This window comes from Pseudochaenichthys georgianus, chromosome 14 (genome assembly GCF_902827115.2).
Source record: "Pseudochaenichthys georgianus chromosome 14, fPseGeo1.2, whole genome shotgun sequence".
NCBI lineage: Eukaryota > Metazoa > Chordata > Actinopteri > Perciformes > Channichthyidae > Pseudochaenichthys > Pseudochaenichthys georgianus.
Genome location: NC_047516.1, coordinates 17,273,855 through 17,290,859, shown reverse-complemented (window position 1 = coordinate 17,290,859; position 17,005 = coordinate 17,273,855). Strand labels below are relative to the sequence as shown.

Below are 17,005 nucleotides of genomic sequence, written 5' to 3'. Positions count from 1 at the left end.
TACAATTGTTGTTTGTCGACTAAAGATGCTTAATGTTTTATCATAGGCCTAAAGTACACAACATGTAAGTAAGTAGGCCTACTACATAATAAAAAACCTAAAATACTACCACAAAATATTTCACATAACCCAAAACAATGCAGGCAAACACAGTAACAAAGTGCTTTACGATTTTAACAGAAAACATTTAAAACACAAAGAGAAGGAGATTAAATAAAAGCCACACATTTTTTTAGAGACAGAGAGAACAAACAGAATGTAATTAAACATAAATAAATCACAAAAAAGCCATTTTAAAGTAAGTTTTGACCTACAAAAACTGTTTGCAGACCGAATCTCCTCCGGCCCCTGACAGCTCCTATTAAAATACTTAGGCTTTTTAACAGCTTCTTAAGTAAAATTGCACTTTCACTTGGGCTAACTTCGATATTTGTGCTATTTATCAACATGCAACAAATGTCCTGTGTCATGTCTATTTTTTCTTCTCTTCCTCTTTCTTCTGCTTTTCCTTCCCATCTGACTCTGCTTGATGTTCTCGTTTCTGCGCCTCCTTCCCTTCAGCTTGTCCTCCCGGGCCTTTGACTATAGCTTTGGCTGTCTGCTTCCCAGCAGTCTTCAAGAAGGCTTTTATGCCCAGATTGTCAAAGTTGTATGCAGTGACACCAACATTAATCGCTGATTTGAGAGCAGTGTCTGTAGCTGCTCCTGCATCATTACCATACCTTTGTCATGAAAAAATATGGTGGAGTTAGGAGAGAGTGAGTTGTTTGTAAGAAAAATAAATTAGGGTATGTAAGGAACAGAAATAATGAATTAATGTGATCAAACTGTTTTTATTCACATTAACACACCAAAGGTCAAGACAAATAGTCATATTTCACGTTGGAGCATTTTTATTAGTTACCATCGAGGAAATAGGGTTACAGACAGTATCAACAGCAAGAGCACCCCCACCCAGCACAAGCACACCCAGAGACACAAACATAAAATAAGCTAAAACTACTTCAAGTGAAAAAAGAACCCAAAACAAATACTTTATATGTCTTAGTATAAAATAATAAAATGAGAAAATTCTGTGTTAGCTGTTGCATTAAAAAAGTCATCGTGAGAGTTCTTTCCTTGCTTGATCTAGGTTAATGAAAGTATATACATGAAAGAGTTGATCAGTTGTTAGTTCAAAAGTCTTTGCCTTTATTTCCCCTTGCAGTCATATTTTAGTTTTTGTAGTTTTTATTAGACTTTCTAAGGCTTTAAATCTGAAAAGAAATAGGTAAGAAAGCAGATCAGTTTCCCAACGTACCAAAAAGAAAGCAACACAGTAGGATGGTATTCTACTATTATTCAAAGAAACCAGGTAGATTTAGAAAAAGATTGAAAACAAGATCTACGGTAGTAACATTTGTATCAATTACATAGAAAAGCAGAAATGTGAAGTGTGTGAAATGTCAGAACTTACTTGTACGTCACAGTTGTGACAGTCTCGGCTGAAACACTTTTGCCAACCAGCTTCGCTCCGGTCTCCATACTAGACCAAACAGTAGAGAAACCTGGTTTGGATGAAAAGTAAAATTGAGAACTCCCATAAGACTTAGACCACCCACATTGAGGTTAATATTTCAAATGCCATTATATATCAAATCCCAAAACATGTCTGACTGTTTTGACAGTTGAAAGTGATAAAAAAGTAAATTATCAGACATTGTAGAAAGATAGTAGTACTATAGTATACCCTGAAATTCACACTGTTTTGGGAAATACCTTGTACACTGCTGGCTGCCACTAACTTGGCTCCCTCCCAGTTGGAAGGGCTGCCATCTTTATTCTTCTTCAGAGACTCTGGGACCAGCTTAGCGCCCTGTTTCTTCAAATGGGGAGCCATCTTGTCTGCCATGTGTCCTGCCACTGTACTCACTCCATTAACTGTAAATATAAACATGCAAAATATACATCCGTTCATAGTACAGAAGAATAATGACACTCAAGGCTATACAAAAAAATAAAGAAAATCAAATGTAAGTTTTCTTCAGTTTTGAGAAAAGTGGATAACCAAGTTTTTTAAACATCGTTGTATCTTACTTGGAATAAGTTCTTACCTAAGAATTGGCTGACTTTCACAGCCCCCCCGGTGGCCTGTTTAGCCACCTGCAGACTTTTGGTGACATGGGGGCTGACCTCTGAAGCAGTTTCCTCGGGCGTGATGTGGTCCCGGATCTTGGCCGCTCCTCTATGAACGGCCCTTCCAGTGGCCTCGGCTCCTTTTACTAACCCTAAACTCAACCGTGTAGCTCCTACACACAGAAACATTTTGGGTGTTAAACGTAAGTTAGCAATATCATTGATCATTGTGTTGTTTAAATATCTACTACAGGTTAATTAAGAGTTGTACAAAGTTTTCCTTGCGGCACTCAACTTGTTAAGTAGGGAAGCAACAATGATAAGCAGTGCCCTCTAGTGGTTATTTTTGTGAATATAGCAACAGCAAATGTATATGGTCTCTTTACAAAAGTACAAAATGGTGTTTTATTTCTTTATTAAGGCTCACACAAGCACACCTGTCAAGATTCCTTGTGCCATCTTCTCACTCCATCCAGGAAGTGGTGGTCTGTCCTTCTCCCCTGATGGCACTGTGAGCCCTTCAAGCTCTTTGGTGGGACCAAGGGGGACTTTCTCACTCAGGTTGATGACCTCTGAACCTTCCCCCTCCGGACCCTGTCAGGGAATCCATCAAGTCATATTGCTATACATTAATCACACAGTAAGAGACTGTTAAAACGTGTACACCCAGAGAGGAGATGCACATTCCTGTAAGCCGTGACTCACCCCGCCAAGAATGTTTTTACCCACAACATAACTATTTAGTTCCTCCTGAAGTGTCAAGAGAAAATAGTGACGCTATAGGCATTCTACAATAAGGTGTAGTCCTTATTATCTCTGCCGAGGAGGCTATGTTTTCAATTTGATTTGTTTGTTTGCCAGCTGAAATACTGAAACAAATATTTAAAAAATAACTTAATGGAAGAGTGTAGCATCAGCCAAAGAAAAAAGCCTCTAGATCGTAGAGGATCCGAATCCGATTGCCCTTGTAGTGAATTTAATTGATAACGTTTCAATACCCTACTTTTCTATACAAACAAAGAAAAACACATTGTTACAAAGCCTTGACTCCAACTACATGCATACCTATCCCTACATTTGAAACATAAAGACTGACCTGGACCCTGAGTTCAGCAAGTTGTGAGATGAGGTCCTTAAACGTCTCTCTGTGGGCAGCAGGCAGCTCAGAGGACAACACTATGCCCACGTAGGACCCTGGAGTCGCTGACAAGACGTCAGGGAACATGAAGATCCCAGAATTAGCCAACAGCACTGGAGTGTCTGTTGTCAGCGGGTACAGACAGTCACACACCTTGAAAACACAAAGACACACACAAAAAACGAGGTCAGAATGATAAAGGTCATCATCACCCATGTACCATCATTACCAACAAAGGTTGCATTCACTCTAACTGAACTGGTCAATTATTCCAATGGTGGCTTCTGTCGAGACTTCAATTGTTTTTCCAGTTCATAATATGTGAATTGTAAATCATCCAATGTTATATCCAAATGTACTTCATATGTAAAAGGCGGTTTCTTTTGATGCCTACAGTAAATGTTTGCGAGATGCATTGTCATTTCCAGGAAGCAGTTTCCCCTGCTCCTTTTGACCCCATGTTTTCCCCTCTCAAAGACACATGATAGGATTTTAGCCCCATCAGGACTTATGTCAGTCATCAACACAGACATAATATAGACACAGCTGCATAGTGCCACTGGTATGCCGCCTGACAGGATAACCCCGCGAGGGCGCAGGACACTGACCAGCAGCACAACAGAAGTGCAAAGTCATCTGTTAATGGGACTATTGTCCTGCTGGGAAACAAAGCAGGGCCAGAATACAGCAGAGCAGCCATGGCTGGTGGGAAAGTCATGGGTTGCCCTGCAGTATTCTTCAGCATGGTATTACATGCACTTTGTAGAGGTGTCAGAATACAATATTGTTACTTTATGCGTTTTATATTGAGCAGGTTGTCAGAAGGCTTACAGGGACAGGGCAGATAAAGATTCTATAAGCAAGCTAAAACAAAAGTCATGCATTTCACAAATACATGGAGTAATATAGCTCAAACATTGATACCACAATGGTATTTACCAACTATTATGGTATTTACTACAATGTTTTTCACATTACTAAAATATGATCTAAACATTGTTGGAGTGTAAAAGCATTATCGACATTGTAACTAGAGCTGAAATATATCTTTTTTCTTTTTTCTATTAACGAAAATGTATTTTGATGATAAATAAATCCTTTTCATGCAAAACATTTTCTATTTTTTGTTAAACCATATTGAGCCTTTGGGGTATAAGTGACAGGTATGTTTTATAGAAAACAGCTATCATTGGTAAATAAAGAAAATGATCAATAGTTGCAACCTGAACTGTAAAACTCTTTCTAATGTAGTATAAATGTGGTCAGGGAAAAAAAATGCTCAATCCAATACAGTGGATGCTGTTTTGTCATTCCATATGCATGTGTTGTCAAACTCAAAGTGCACATCGCCCAGTCCGTCATTTGAAAGCAGAACATTTCTTTGTGAGTAGTACTCATTTTATACACTATATAACAACAAAGTGACTCATAGTTAGTTCTAAAACTGGTCTTATGGAGACAAAGTGGTTTCACCCAGGGGAGTTTCCTCCTCACACACTCACCTCTTTAGACACACGCCCAAGGAAAATGCTTTGCTGACATACCCACACCCAGATGCATACACGTATGACGACGTATACTCACATGTAGGAAAGATGAGGGTCTTCCACCATTGGAATTTGTGTGCTGATTTTCAAATGTGAGGATGCGAAGGAAGCCTGGGTAAGACAGGGCGCTCACTTGCCCATTCGCTGCCACGAAAAACATCTGCACCCCAGAGGGGATGTAAAGCATCTCGTTTCCATCTTTTCCTGCTGATGCCCCGGTCTGCATTCCGAGCCCGAAGCCGCCTCCAGCAGAACTATAAGACAGGCTGCGGTGGCCGACAGTTGGCTGGGGGCTGTATGCTGGAGGCTGGTCCCCTGGGTTAGCCATGGTTCCTGCAAGGAGCGTGTGCAGAACAGCAGGGGTAAGAGGCCTAAGAGGGAGGTTTGGGGTTGTGCTCTCTATAGTGGTAGGTACGGTGGGGTACAGACGGTGGAGGGAGCTTTGGGGGGGTTGGCTGCTCTGTGCCAGGTCAGGATAAAGACTGAGAGGTAGATCCATCAATAGGCCGCCTCTCTGTGCTCCTGTGGTCTGCTGAGAGGTCTCCATGTCAGAGAGGTGGGTGGTAACAGTCCTCAGAGTGTCCCTCATCTTCTGCTGAAGCTGCCTGGCTGTATCCCAGAATGCTCCCTGATGCCTCTTCCCCCCAGTGGGAACTCCCAAGCCTTGGGTGAGGTGCTGTCTGCCTTTCCGGTAAGACTCCAGGGCCTCAGCTTTTTTCCCGGCCTCTTCAGCAGCCAGCCCCCGGCTCAGAGAGTGAAAGGCCAACTCATACTGGTCCTTGATGATCAGCAGCTCAGCAGGCTCAGTCATACTGAGGAGTGACAGGTGCTAGAAAAAGCAGGGACACAGTGAACAGATAAACAGTTCATCTCCAAAGGAAAAAAGTTGCATCTGTATTTGCAGTGTTAGATTAACCATAAAAAGATGCATAAACAGAGTCGGGGATTTTGTCCTACAACACATACTGTAAATATTATACACTTAGATATTTGTGTAGGCCTACTAATTAGTTGAAGGCCAATAGTTTCGAAAATGAACACTTTGACTGAAAACGACAAAGTTGTGTTTATTAAACAGAATGAGGAAAGAGTTAAGAGCATGCACCTGTCACCCAGATACGCAGCTAAACCAGATATGAAAAGTAAAGAAAGACACATTGCCTACATAAGCACTCTGGCAGCATTACGGCAAAGTAGATGCATTAATGTAAAAACAAATCTGTTATGTTATTGTTATTGGCGGCTATGACAGGTTGTAAATAGCATGAGCAAGCGAATACATCAGGTTTAACCCATAGACTGGTTTAACCTGAACAAGACCAGGGATTTGCCTGTGGGCTTTATAGAAGCCTTCTCAAGAAAACAACTTTACAGTTAAAATAACAGCGTTTAAACATGTATTCATAGGCCATCAAGTGTATCAAAACATAAGATACCGTTTTCAGACAACTTACCTCTATGATAAACTTTAATATGCCTTACCTCGAACTTTAATATCCGGTAAGAGGAGAAAACCACACAAATAGGTCGTTTCAGAGTCCTTATTCAGTTGTATACAGTGTTTCCGTACTTTCATGGAAAATGCCTGCAAAAATATATGCGATCCCTTCACTGGCTGCGTCCACTTGCGCACACGCACACATGCGTCAAACCAGCTGGAGCGACAAAAATGGCTTCCGGCACACACTTTCAAAATAAAAACCATAGACTCAACAAAATGTTAAAATAAAAACTTTATTTAGAAATAAAGAATAAATAAAACACAATTACTTTAAGTGTGTTTTATATCCTTTGCAATACAGTGAGACATGAAATATAAACATTTGCACACACAAAAATGCTATGGTAAACACTTATATAATCATAATGGTAGTGATGGTAACAAAAGAAAAACCTGACATTGAGCATGAACACTTGGCAGTATTAAAAAAACCTGTCATGAGGTAGGTTTTAATAAAAAATGTTTTATTGAATTTGTATAAAATATATAGAGGAGTGTGCCATGTATGGGTTTGGCAGTGGAATCAGCTGGGTTTGTTTGGTTCTCAGTCTATTATTTTATGGCAGAAGCGTTCAAGAAGGGTGGGGCAATTCTTCATGGCAAGGCAGAGCATCAGATGCAGTGATCAATGAAACACGAAAATACCTGTAATTGGAGAGAATAAAGTTACATTTAGAGATTTAAAATGAATTCCTGGACACATCAACAACTCAAACTTTCTGCAAAGCACACCTGAAATATCCCAAAGGTCTGTAATTTGCAGTAGCTGTTTGTAAAGTTGTAAATATATATATGTATAAGTTTAAATGTATATAAACAATTACAAACTACGCCTTACTTTGAAGTCTTATACTTTTCCCTGATGGCCTGTTGAGGACGACTCTCTGCACTGATGTACAGCTTGTGGAGGGCAGTCATGCAAGGCACAATTTCCGCAGTGGTATAACCAGTAAAGGCATTTAAGGAATCGGGCTAAAATATGGGGAGAAGTTGCCTTAAATGTCATATTTTTACCAATTCCTTGACAAGACAATGATCTGGGCTAACTTACCCAGAGAGATTTGTTTACAATGTAAGCAGCTAGGCAGTATGCTCCAGCTGCTACTAGAGATGGGGTGTACTGTAGGAATGGATCAATTTCCAGCAGGCTTAGCTCTGCTACATACTAGAAGCAAACAAAACACACTTAACCAAATCAAAATATCATCAAGGTACAAACAGCAACTTTAAAAGGCAGTGGGAACACATTTCTCTTTGATAATGATTTTGCTAACCTGGGCCAGGTTCTCTGTGATGGTGCAGACAGGGTGGACTGACATGAAAAGGCGAAGAAACTGGTTTATTGTGGGCACTGCCATCCTAAAGGACAACACTTTTAGGAAAACATGCTCCATCCGGACCAGCTGTTTCTTAGTGTAGGTGCTGTCTGTGGTGTACACAAACTCATTCAGCTCTGGGGGGCAGATCTCCTCGTATTTTCTGCAAGGTGACAGAGATTAGATGATGTGAGTCTCAAGACCACCAAATGTTATTACCAAATCAGAGAATGGACTAAACAAAAAACAAATCGTTAGAGAAAAACACATGCTTACGCAGCAATCATTAACGCAGCTGTGCCGACCAGCTGCAACTTGCCACGTTTCACCAATGCAGTGCACGACAGAAAGCGGTCTAAATAGTTGACGGCAAGGTGCAATGTTTCAGAGCGAAGCCTGTATTCCTGGACGACTTCCACCAGCCAGTCCACCAGGATCACTCGCATGCCATTGGTGATCTCTGGATGTTTCTCTAAGTAGCCTGGCTTCGGCCTGGACTTTATCTGGCGTTACGAACAAAAGCAGTTATGAGTTATTTACAATGGACTGTGGAGCAAAACATGCTCATAATTTAGGTGATTTCTCACTTCACGCTCCCTCAAGTGCAGATGAATGTCCTCTGCATATTCAGAAACACACAGCACTTCCTTTGACATCAGGGATTCATCTTGTTCAGACTGCATAGAAGCATCATGGCCTGAACCTACAAGAGTGAACAGCAATGTAGTAAACAATGTACAGACTGAACCACGAAAAAGCCTAGTAAATGTTTCTTTGCCAAACTCACTTATACTCAGTTCCGTCAAGAATCTTAAATCAGCAGTAGTTTCGGACACTACGTTATAGCTCTCTGAGACAACTTCTTGACCAGAAGGAGCAAGAACAACTTCACAAGCCTCCTCAACATAAATATCAAAGCTGGAACTGGAGGGACGGCCAAGGAAGGCGAGATGGGAGCTGTCTGAGATTGAACTTTGTTTGGAAAATTGACTTCCCTGTGGAGAAAAAAAGTGATTGCAGCAAGCATATTTCATTCTCCAATGTGATTCTTATGTGAAAGGAAATGTATTTGAAAAGGTTCTGCTACAAACGCTCTCCACTGTGCCATTCTCACTTACCTGGCTGCAGGATCGACCATGATAATCATTTTCTGACAACACACCGAGGACGATCCGCTGCTTGCCTCGCTGGACCTGCACTGGATGTGGAATGTTTTCTTTGCTGGTGTGACTGCCGCTATGGGCCTTTGTGCTGAAGTTCATCTTTAAACAAGCAAAGATAAAGTATTAAAACATAGCATTCAGGAAAGAAAGAGTAACAGAAATATTTCATGAAATAAATGGGATAACTTGTAGGTAAGTGATTACATATACAACTGAAAATTGACCATTATTATAGTATTTGTCAGGTTCATGTATGCAGTAGGCCCATGGTTCACATTATTGATCACTTTTGAATGAAGTTGAAATATATACTTTTTAGTTCTGAAGGTTAAAGAACAGATCAAGAAATAAAAAAAAGTCTCACAATTGATTAAAAATAAATAGTGTGGAGAGTTAAATGAGTTTTTTTGTATTCAAATAAAGTCTAGCATCAAGCATTTTAATAGAGGTCAGTAAAGTGTGATATTTACTCACTTCTCCTGTACGCAAGTGAACTGAAAATGTAACATTACCATGGTTACAAGAATGTATTACTCTCCAAGAATCACATAAACAAAAACTAAGATAGACATCGAGTAAAATAGAAGGCTTCAAACTAAGTGAATCCCTTCACTGTATCACAGAACACAACAACACAGGTTGTGTCGGCTTCAAACATAAAGCATATTTTCTTGACTGCAAACTCACCGTTATAAGGATCAACGAAGTAAACAGCAAACAGCAAACGTTAAGAAGGTGAAAGGAAAAACCGGTGCATTCCACTATAGAGCGGAGAAATTGACGGGACAATTCTGATATTTGCTGATTTGCAGACAGACAGCGACCTCTAGCTGCGTTTAAGTGACTTACACTGGCGTCCTATGTTATTTATCCGAGCGATAAAAAGTTTCCTTCAGGTTTGCTTCTAAAATAATCAGCTGTTTCCTCCGAACGGCTTTCTGACCAATCACGTGCCAGAACGCAACAGCTGATGGCGTCGTGCGTCAGGAATCCCTCACTGAATTTCTAATATGATTTATAATTTAAATAACGGATGGTTCTGTTCTTGATGTTCCATGACTACCTTAAATTCAGAAGATATTGTTAGGTAAAGCACCTATTTGTTGGATTTGGAAAATGAATTGTATGGAGCTCAACATTTCCATTAAGGATGCTACCTTTCCACTGATCTCTTAAAAAAAACTACAATACATAGTCAATCTTTGGATAATGCTTGCGTTATTATTATTTATATTTTAACAAGATGCAAATACTTTTTTGTAAAATAGTTGTGATACACTAATATATTTTGTACAAAAACATACATGTATTTTTTTTTTTACCATTAACTCTTGTATTTTTTTCTATCTGTTCATGACACATTTTCCTTATTTGTATTCATATTTGTGTCCTCTCTGTTTCACATGAACGTAGTCAGTTTCTCTCCCTTTTCGAGATGTATCGAGATTTGTGCTTGATATCATTATCAAAGCAGTTTATCGTAGATGTCACTGGGATTTTTCTCACATATCTGGATTTTCCCTTTCAGCTGACAAGTTTCTCTTGACTGCAGTTAGTCACCCTTTTGTTTCGTCTTTTATACCAAAAAACCATTGGTTTGAGGATGAAAGTGTTGCTGCTTCTGGCTGAATGCCTTCCTCTCTGTTTTCTCCTCAGCAGGGTTTAAACTGAACTCCATGCTGATCGGGTCACTGCTGTTGGCTTTGTTGTCGCTCTGCAGAGGCTGTGTGCTTGTATCCCACATCAGAGAAGCAAGGGTTTTCTATTGGCTAGAAAGCAGAAATTCACAACTGAAAACACACAAATTCTACATTATAATATATTGTCTTGTGGACCTATGCAATATTAAATGATGGACCCTCCTTAGACTCATAAATACAAACAAATTAACAATTTAAAAAGTTCAAGATAAAATAGAATAATTACATATTAAATATTAGGGAAAAAAGTATATTTACTGTAAAACTCCACATTTGTCTGAGTATGAGAGTAACCTGCTGATGTTCTAACATGTCCATCAGATGGCAGACTTTCTCTACAGAAATAATCGTCTGATGTTTTTCATCTGCAGTAAATCCAGCAGACTTTTGACAAGTTATCATCAAATAACCATTTCACTATTTGTCAGATAACGTAACAATATGATGCAGAATTTATCGCTGGGCTACAACCCAAATAATTCATAAATCATACATATTAAATTATCATATTGCATTGTGAGCCTGTTAAGTAAAATTTGACAAATTCCCACAGAAACTTTGCTCATCCCAACTCCTCGGGGATGCAGATTGTGCAAAGCTGTGAAATACTAAAGTCTGTGCTTGCAAAGCAAGCTGATGTTATGAGTTGCCTGAAATGATCATTGTTATGATGATTATTACCACAGCCAGAACTACAGGCGGTAAAGTAAAGAGTCATGGAGCTCGGGGGGCCCAGGAGCACCAACCACAGTGTTGTCATGTTGCTGCTGTTTGCTTCAGTGGAGCAACAGGGGATTAAAGAATCCAATTTGCAATCTTTCGGCTGCTTCTTGAACCTTCAGCCAACCGTCACTCTTATACTTTCCTGTATGTGTGGATTTATCATATACATACGAGGTGGGTAGAGCTACCGTCCTCATTTGAACATAAAAGTGTTCCACCTCTAATCCAATGTAAGCATTTCTTACATAAATATTTCTTCTTCTATCTTTATGTAATTAAGTTAGACCTCAGTAATCTATCATTGATGCTTCTGGTCAAACACCATGCAACAATCTTTGGAGGCACATTTCACCCCTAAAAACATTACTGTGGAGCAGAAATCCCTATGGCTGAATGTTGATCGACCAGGTGCCAATATTTACCAGCATTGCTGCAGATTAAAACCAAACATTTCCCTTTTCCAGACCATGTATGCACAAATATGTCTTACCATTCATTATCATTAGATGAATGAATGAAGAGCATTCCATCAACAGTGAACTAAGATAATGTAATTCTGAGTGTTATTATATCTCTTATTAGACCTAATGTTATTTAAAAAGACTGTTGTGTAATCTCCAAAACCTTTAAGAACTAATTAGTTACAAATCCTTTAAAAAAACCGGGCCTACATAATATTTTGCCTTTGCAACAGCTGCTTATTAGGCGCTAAAAGCATCATTTCACAACCCTGTGTAGCTTGTGTGACATTGTAGTTTGTGGAGCTGAAACGTATCGATACCCAATGCCAAGGAGAGGAGGAACAGTGAGTACTTTTCCCTGTGAGATAAGATGCATTGGACCTTTGCTCCTCTGCAGAGCTGATGAAATATCCTCACCTATTTTCTCCAGTACAGATGGGAGATAAGGTCGCCGGCTGTGGCAATTTTTTTCTCTGAAAAATGTACATTTAAAAAAATCGATATCTAGTCACACTGTGCTGAAAGAAGGGACTGAGCAAACACACACATTCATACTCACACACAAAAACACAGCACCTGCTCGGGGGACACCGAGTCTCTCTGCCTTCCTCTGTCTTTATATCACTCTTCCTCATTTCCGTTCGGTCCCTGAGCAGATGCAGATTGCTTATGACAGATAGCATTGGGCTGCTGCCATTTCATTAACATGATGTATTGGTGGTGACAGGCTTGGACCAGATGGGGGGGGGGGGTTGAGCATCACCTCTTAAATACTGCACCTTTCAGGAATATCCTCCCAGCGAGCGATGGACACGTCTCATCTCTCAGCAGCATCCCATCCTGTGGTGTTCGCCCTGTTGGGAGATCACAGCAGAGATGGCCTCTCACCCTGAGCACAGGTATAGTAGTTCAGGAAACACGAAGTGGGCGGCTAACCTGCGGGATGAAGAGATGAAAAGGCATCCTAATCTCCTGAGGTTTATCCACGTTGAACAGGCATTTTCCCATCACCCTTGGCAGGAAGAGAAGATGATAAACTCATCACTAAATTCTCAGTTATCTTTTTTATCTTCTTGATGTCTGTCATCTTACCCACAATCCTCCATTCCCCCTGTTCCCAGGCAGGTTAATAAATGGTTAGGGGGAACAAAACAGTTGCAAATGGGCTGATTTCAACTGTTATTGTCAGCTCAGTCAGACTAAACTTTAACTACAAACAATTGTACGTTCATTGGTTGATATCTTTGTACTCTCCCTTTAAAATCGGCTTTGTTTTGTTTATGTGGGCTGGAAAAAAAATACACCATGAATTAATCTGAACACCGCTACAAAGATGAGTCGTGTTAGGTTGAAGCCCAATTAGTAGCAATTATGGCTCTGAAAGAGGACTGGCAATCATCACGTTCGTATCCAAGCTTCCATAGGACCATGAGACAACAGAACTTTAGAGGCCAAATCATCTGTGGCAAGCTGCAGGGGCATCAGTGAAGAAAACACTGCAAAACATTTCATATGTAGAGGGGAAGAGTTTCAAAAGTCATGACAAACACAAACAAACGACATCAAATATGATTAGCAGTTATTCTCAAGTTTCCTCTTAGCCTGCTGTGTGGAGGTCACATGTCTCACCGTCTTTGTGCTAATAACGCTTTATTTAATTATCCTCATGCGGATCAAAGGAGCTTTTGTTGGGGACTATGATGGGGACATTTGGTGCCAATCTCCTCAATGAAAAGGCCCATCACTGTAATGAGCCAGGGGCGAAAAAAGAAAATGAGCTTGGAAAAGAAAGAGGGGAGGGGGCATGTTATGTCAAGTGGGAGCGCTCTTATTGTCTGTTTCTTATGGTGGTGGAATAATTATGATGCTCAAACTGTGACAACACAACACACACCTGCAGAGACAAGTCAATCTATAAGCAGACACTTCATAGGATATCACAGCATGTGGTATAAACCATAAAGATGTGATGAAAGTGTAATTGTGTTCTTTTGGGGTCTGCGCAGAGTATTCAAAGTGAATAGTAGGAATACAGAGACAGAAATATGCACTGATTTACTGAATTGTGAAAAGACACAAACCCATGCAGTGATTTTGCCCAGTGTGAAAGCTTTAGACCTTACATCTGCTATACCTTTTATGGCAAACTTGTGCATCAAATATCTCCCCGTCTCTCCATGTCGGAGCCATGGTCCATATGAATTATGAATGTCTGAAGATTAAGAGCTTTTTTGTATTTGCAGTTTAAGGGCCCGAAATCTTTGGGTGCACTAAATTATTCATATATTCAAATGAATCTGACTTTGAGGACATTTTTTCCCCTTTCTTCTCTTCTTTCATGAATTTAGAGTGTACCCTCAGAGGGATCGGTGAAATTGCCAACACTATTAGCGGTTAAGGTTTTATAGGGGCACTGATTTCAGTCTACTTTTGGGCGTCTTGCTCTGACGTGTGTTTGTTTTATACATGTGTGTTGTGTTTTATTCCACTCCCCACAGTACACATTTTACATTTCCATCTCACTCATCATTGTTATTCTGGACAAGTCCTCGCCTGTCAGGCTTCTGTCCTGTTCTCTCTGTGTGTGTGTGTGTGTGTGTGTGTGTGTGTGTGTGTGTGTGTGTGTGTGTGTGTGTGTGTGTGTGTGTGTGTGTGTGTGTGTGTGTGTGTGTGTGTGTGTGTGTGTGTGTGTGTGTGTGTGTGTGTGTGTGTGTGTGTGTGTGTGTGTGTGTGTGTGTGTGTGTGATGCCTCAGTATATTTTCTCTGCTCCATGTCGTCAGATCTGTGGAGCTCATTTTGATTGGCAAGACACTGCCATGAGACGAAACGCTGGAGTGTAGTCCGTGCATGTTTATTGGCTGGTGTCTGATCTGAAAAATCTTTAACAAACCTAAACTGAAAATCGCAAATAAATCTGCACATCATCACAGAGACATGGACCCAATATGTTACATTTTAAGAGTTTCTCAGAGATTAAGGATGCAAGGATAGTTTGACTCGCAATAAGGGGGAGACAAATGAAAGAGTCAGCTTTCCTCTACTCATCAAAGTCTGACATTTTGCTTTTGTGAACTTCGCTCTCAGTCGGGAGCTTTGCAAATTGCCCGAGGGATGAGATGCATATCTGCCAGCGCATCTACAATACCTAGAACTTCTGACATATATGAAACTAATAAGTTATCCAAGAGTTATAAATTGTTTCTTGTCAAACATACACACTCAGTTCAACCCCACAATAGTCCAATGCAGTTGCTCACCCTCAACACTGCATGTCTCCCTCTCATTAACATGCAGTGCAGACACTGGTGTCCTCACAAGGGCAGGCTTGGGATTGCATGGAGTCAGAACAGGCTGGAATATCAGGGAATGACATGGAATTGGTGGCCACGCCGTCTGGGATTAGTAACAAAAACCAGCCGAGGCCAAAACTCTTATCTCCATCCTTCAGTCCTCTTTCTCACACACTGACACGTGCACACGCACAACGAAACCACACACTGCAGCTTGCACAGAGACGTGTAATCACATCCACATAATTAGCTTTGCCAAACATATTCCCTCTTTAGGCAAATATAGAATTGCGTGACTGTAACGATTCCCTGTTTAGAAATAGTCTCTTCCGAGTGTGATTAGTAGAATGAAGGTCATGGAAAATAATTATTTTAAGAATTAAATGATGTTCTTTTTCTCTGTCCTTGGTGTCTCCCGCAACACTGTCAACACCAGTGAAACAGCCCAGCAGAAGTCACTACAAAATATTTTATCGACATTTCTTTTTGGGGTTCAGATTAAGATGATATTCACAAACGGATGGTATTCTCATCAGATGAATCCCAGACCTGTCACGTCTCTGTGTGAAGTGCACATGAATACCAGCTATGTGATGTTCGGGAAAGCTGGATGGGAATAAAGTCGTAGTCCTCTCATCTCTACTCTCTCTGTTCTCCGATGCTGCTTGCAGGCAGCCTGTGTCAGCGGGAAGATGGCGGAGGACGGAGGCATCTGTGCTCCCCTTCACAGAGGAGAGACAGGAGCTATCTGCCACATGATTAACACCATGCATATCATTAAGGTGCTAGCAAGCTCATTCATCAGATTCAGGGTCATGCTCACATTTAATTTTATATCAGAGGACACTGAATTGTTTACTTTCAAAACAAGCAACGTCCTTTCCCAGTCAAAGTACACCACTAAAAGGTTGGTTAACCTGAATAAGCAACTCGTATGTTCTACTTCTATAAAAAAAGGTCTGTCCATTATGTGGACTAAGGATCTTCTGACTTTTCCTTGAGTTTGTACATTTTTTCTGTGAAGTATTTTAACACCCACTTGACTGATTATCCCAGATGTGTGTACAAGCAGATGTGCCTCTTGAACAATGTATTTTAAACTGTAGTGATCTCTTAACACTGTTAGTCTATCATCAGGTCAAATTGTATTTATTTAACAGGGACACTGCACATTAATTAACATTTCTGTAAATGTGCCAGAGTTAGCCAAGGCTATTTTTCATCTGTAGTCCCTGGACAGATGTTGTAAGTCAACCTAAAAACACATTTAATTTTAAACAAGTAAATACAATCAAATAAAAACATGCAATTTAGTGAAGTACTTTGCTGTTTGTCAAAATACTAGCAAAACTAATGCTATCAGCCACACCTGTACTTTATGTATGGTAGTTAGCATATTGCTAACATGCTATCTAAGACGCTGAACATTGTAGACAACATCAACACCTCTAATCATCATTATGAACCTATTAGCATTCAAACACTGACGTTATCATTTGAAAGCGTCGCTATGACTTCAGTGATTACAGCCTCCCAGAGCCGCTAATACAGTTGAACAGAATCAATGCCATCAGCACCACAAACAGGCTCCACCTCCATTGTATTAGAGCCGTGGCAGAAGAAAAGAAAATGTCAAAATGTGTCAAACATAAATCCCAAACTATCTGATTAACTTAAAAGAGCGGGAACTGCCCCTTTAATCAGATATTGTTATTGGTTAGAACAGTTAGCTAGCAAGTTAGTTATAGGGAATATAATGACTTATATTTTGTTTATGAATGATGAATCTCAGATTTTGATATTCCTCTTAAAAAATAAGCATTTAGTGAGAAAAAGAAATCCAGTTATAGCATATATTCATCACAATTTTCAATTTGTATATAAAGATGTGTGCACTTGTGCTTTGCTGCCGTTAAGAGACTTACTTTTAAAAGTGGGGATCAGCGGGAGAGAAAGAGAGGTAAGTGAAGAGAGTTGAGAAGAGATGCGCTGAGGAACTAAAGGGTGTTAAAGGCTAATTATTTCTTCCATGGCCGCCCCTTACTCAGTC

General features: G+C 40.1%; 2 protein-coding genes across 4 annotated transcripts; both read right to left on the bottom strand.

Moving 5' to 3' along the window:
• Positions 1-158: 158 nt before the first annotated feature.
• sparta (spartin a) lies at positions 159-6,410 on the bottom strand. 3 transcript variants are annotated; one of them, XM_034099064.2, is made up of 8 exons: positions 6,283-6,410; positions 4,838-5,629; positions 3,212-3,406; positions 2,553-2,709; positions 2,094-2,288; positions 1,759-1,920; positions 1,457-1,547; positions 159-722 (listed from the first exon to the last, which is right to left on the bottom strand). In XM_034099064.2, exons 2-8 carry the CDS (start codon positions 5,609-5,611, stop codon positions 473-475), a joined length of 1,824 nt encoding a protein of 607 aa, XP_033954955.1. In that variant the 5' UTR covers positions 5,612-5,629; positions 6,283-6,410; the 3' UTR covers positions 159-472. The 3 variants fall into 3 exon arrangements, with proteins under 3 accessions (XP_033954955.1, XP_033954953.1, XP_033954954.1); XM_034099062.2 differs by having other exon boundaries at positions 641-1,256; XM_034099063.2 differs by having other exon boundaries at positions 641-1,256; positions 4,838-5,612.
• Positions 6,411-6,744: 334 nt separating this feature from the next.
• ccna1 (cyclin A1) lies at positions 6,745-9,552 on the bottom strand. Its single transcript, XM_034098257.2, has 9 exons — positions 9,468-9,552; positions 8,736-8,879; positions 8,405-8,612; positions 8,205-8,320; positions 7,894-8,120; positions 7,576-7,780; positions 7,353-7,466; positions 7,140-7,273; positions 6,745-6,946 (listed from the first exon to the last, which is right to left on the bottom strand). The coding sequence occupies exons 2-9, from the start codon at positions 8,877-8,879 to the stop codon at positions 6,874-6,876; spliced, it is 1,221 nt and encodes a 406-aa protein (XP_033954148.2). The 5' UTR covers positions 9,468-9,552; the 3' UTR covers positions 6,745-6,873.
• Positions 9,553-17,005: the final 7,453 nt, after the last annotated feature.

Bases quoted from the DNA above. Each gene is read 5' to 3' on its own strand.
- sparta (XM_034099064.2), bottom strand. From the start codon at position 5,611: ATGACTGAGCCTGCTGAGCTGCTGATCATCAAGGACCAGTATGAGTTG. The intron at 3,407-4,837 runs GTGAGTATACGT...TGTGTTTTCAAG, and splicing joins GACCCTCATCTTTCCTACAT to GTGTGTGACTGTCTGTACCC. The intron at 2,710-3,211 runs GTCAGTCTTTAT...ATTCCCTGACAG, and splicing joins TTGCTGAACTCAGGGTCCAG to GGTCCGGAGGGGGAAGGTTC.
- ccna1 (XM_034098257.2), bottom strand. From the start codon at position 8,879: ATGAACTTCAGCACAAAGGCCCATAGCGGCAGTCACACCAGCAAAGAA. The intron at 8,613-8,735 runs GTAAGTGAGAAT...TTTTCTCCACAG, and splicing joins ATGGTCGATCCTGCAGCCAG to GGAAGTCAATTTTCCAAACA. The intron at 7,274-7,352 runs GTAAGTTAGCCC...CCCATATTTTAG, and splicing joins TTGTAAACAAATCTCTCTGG to CCCGATTCCTTAAATGCCTT.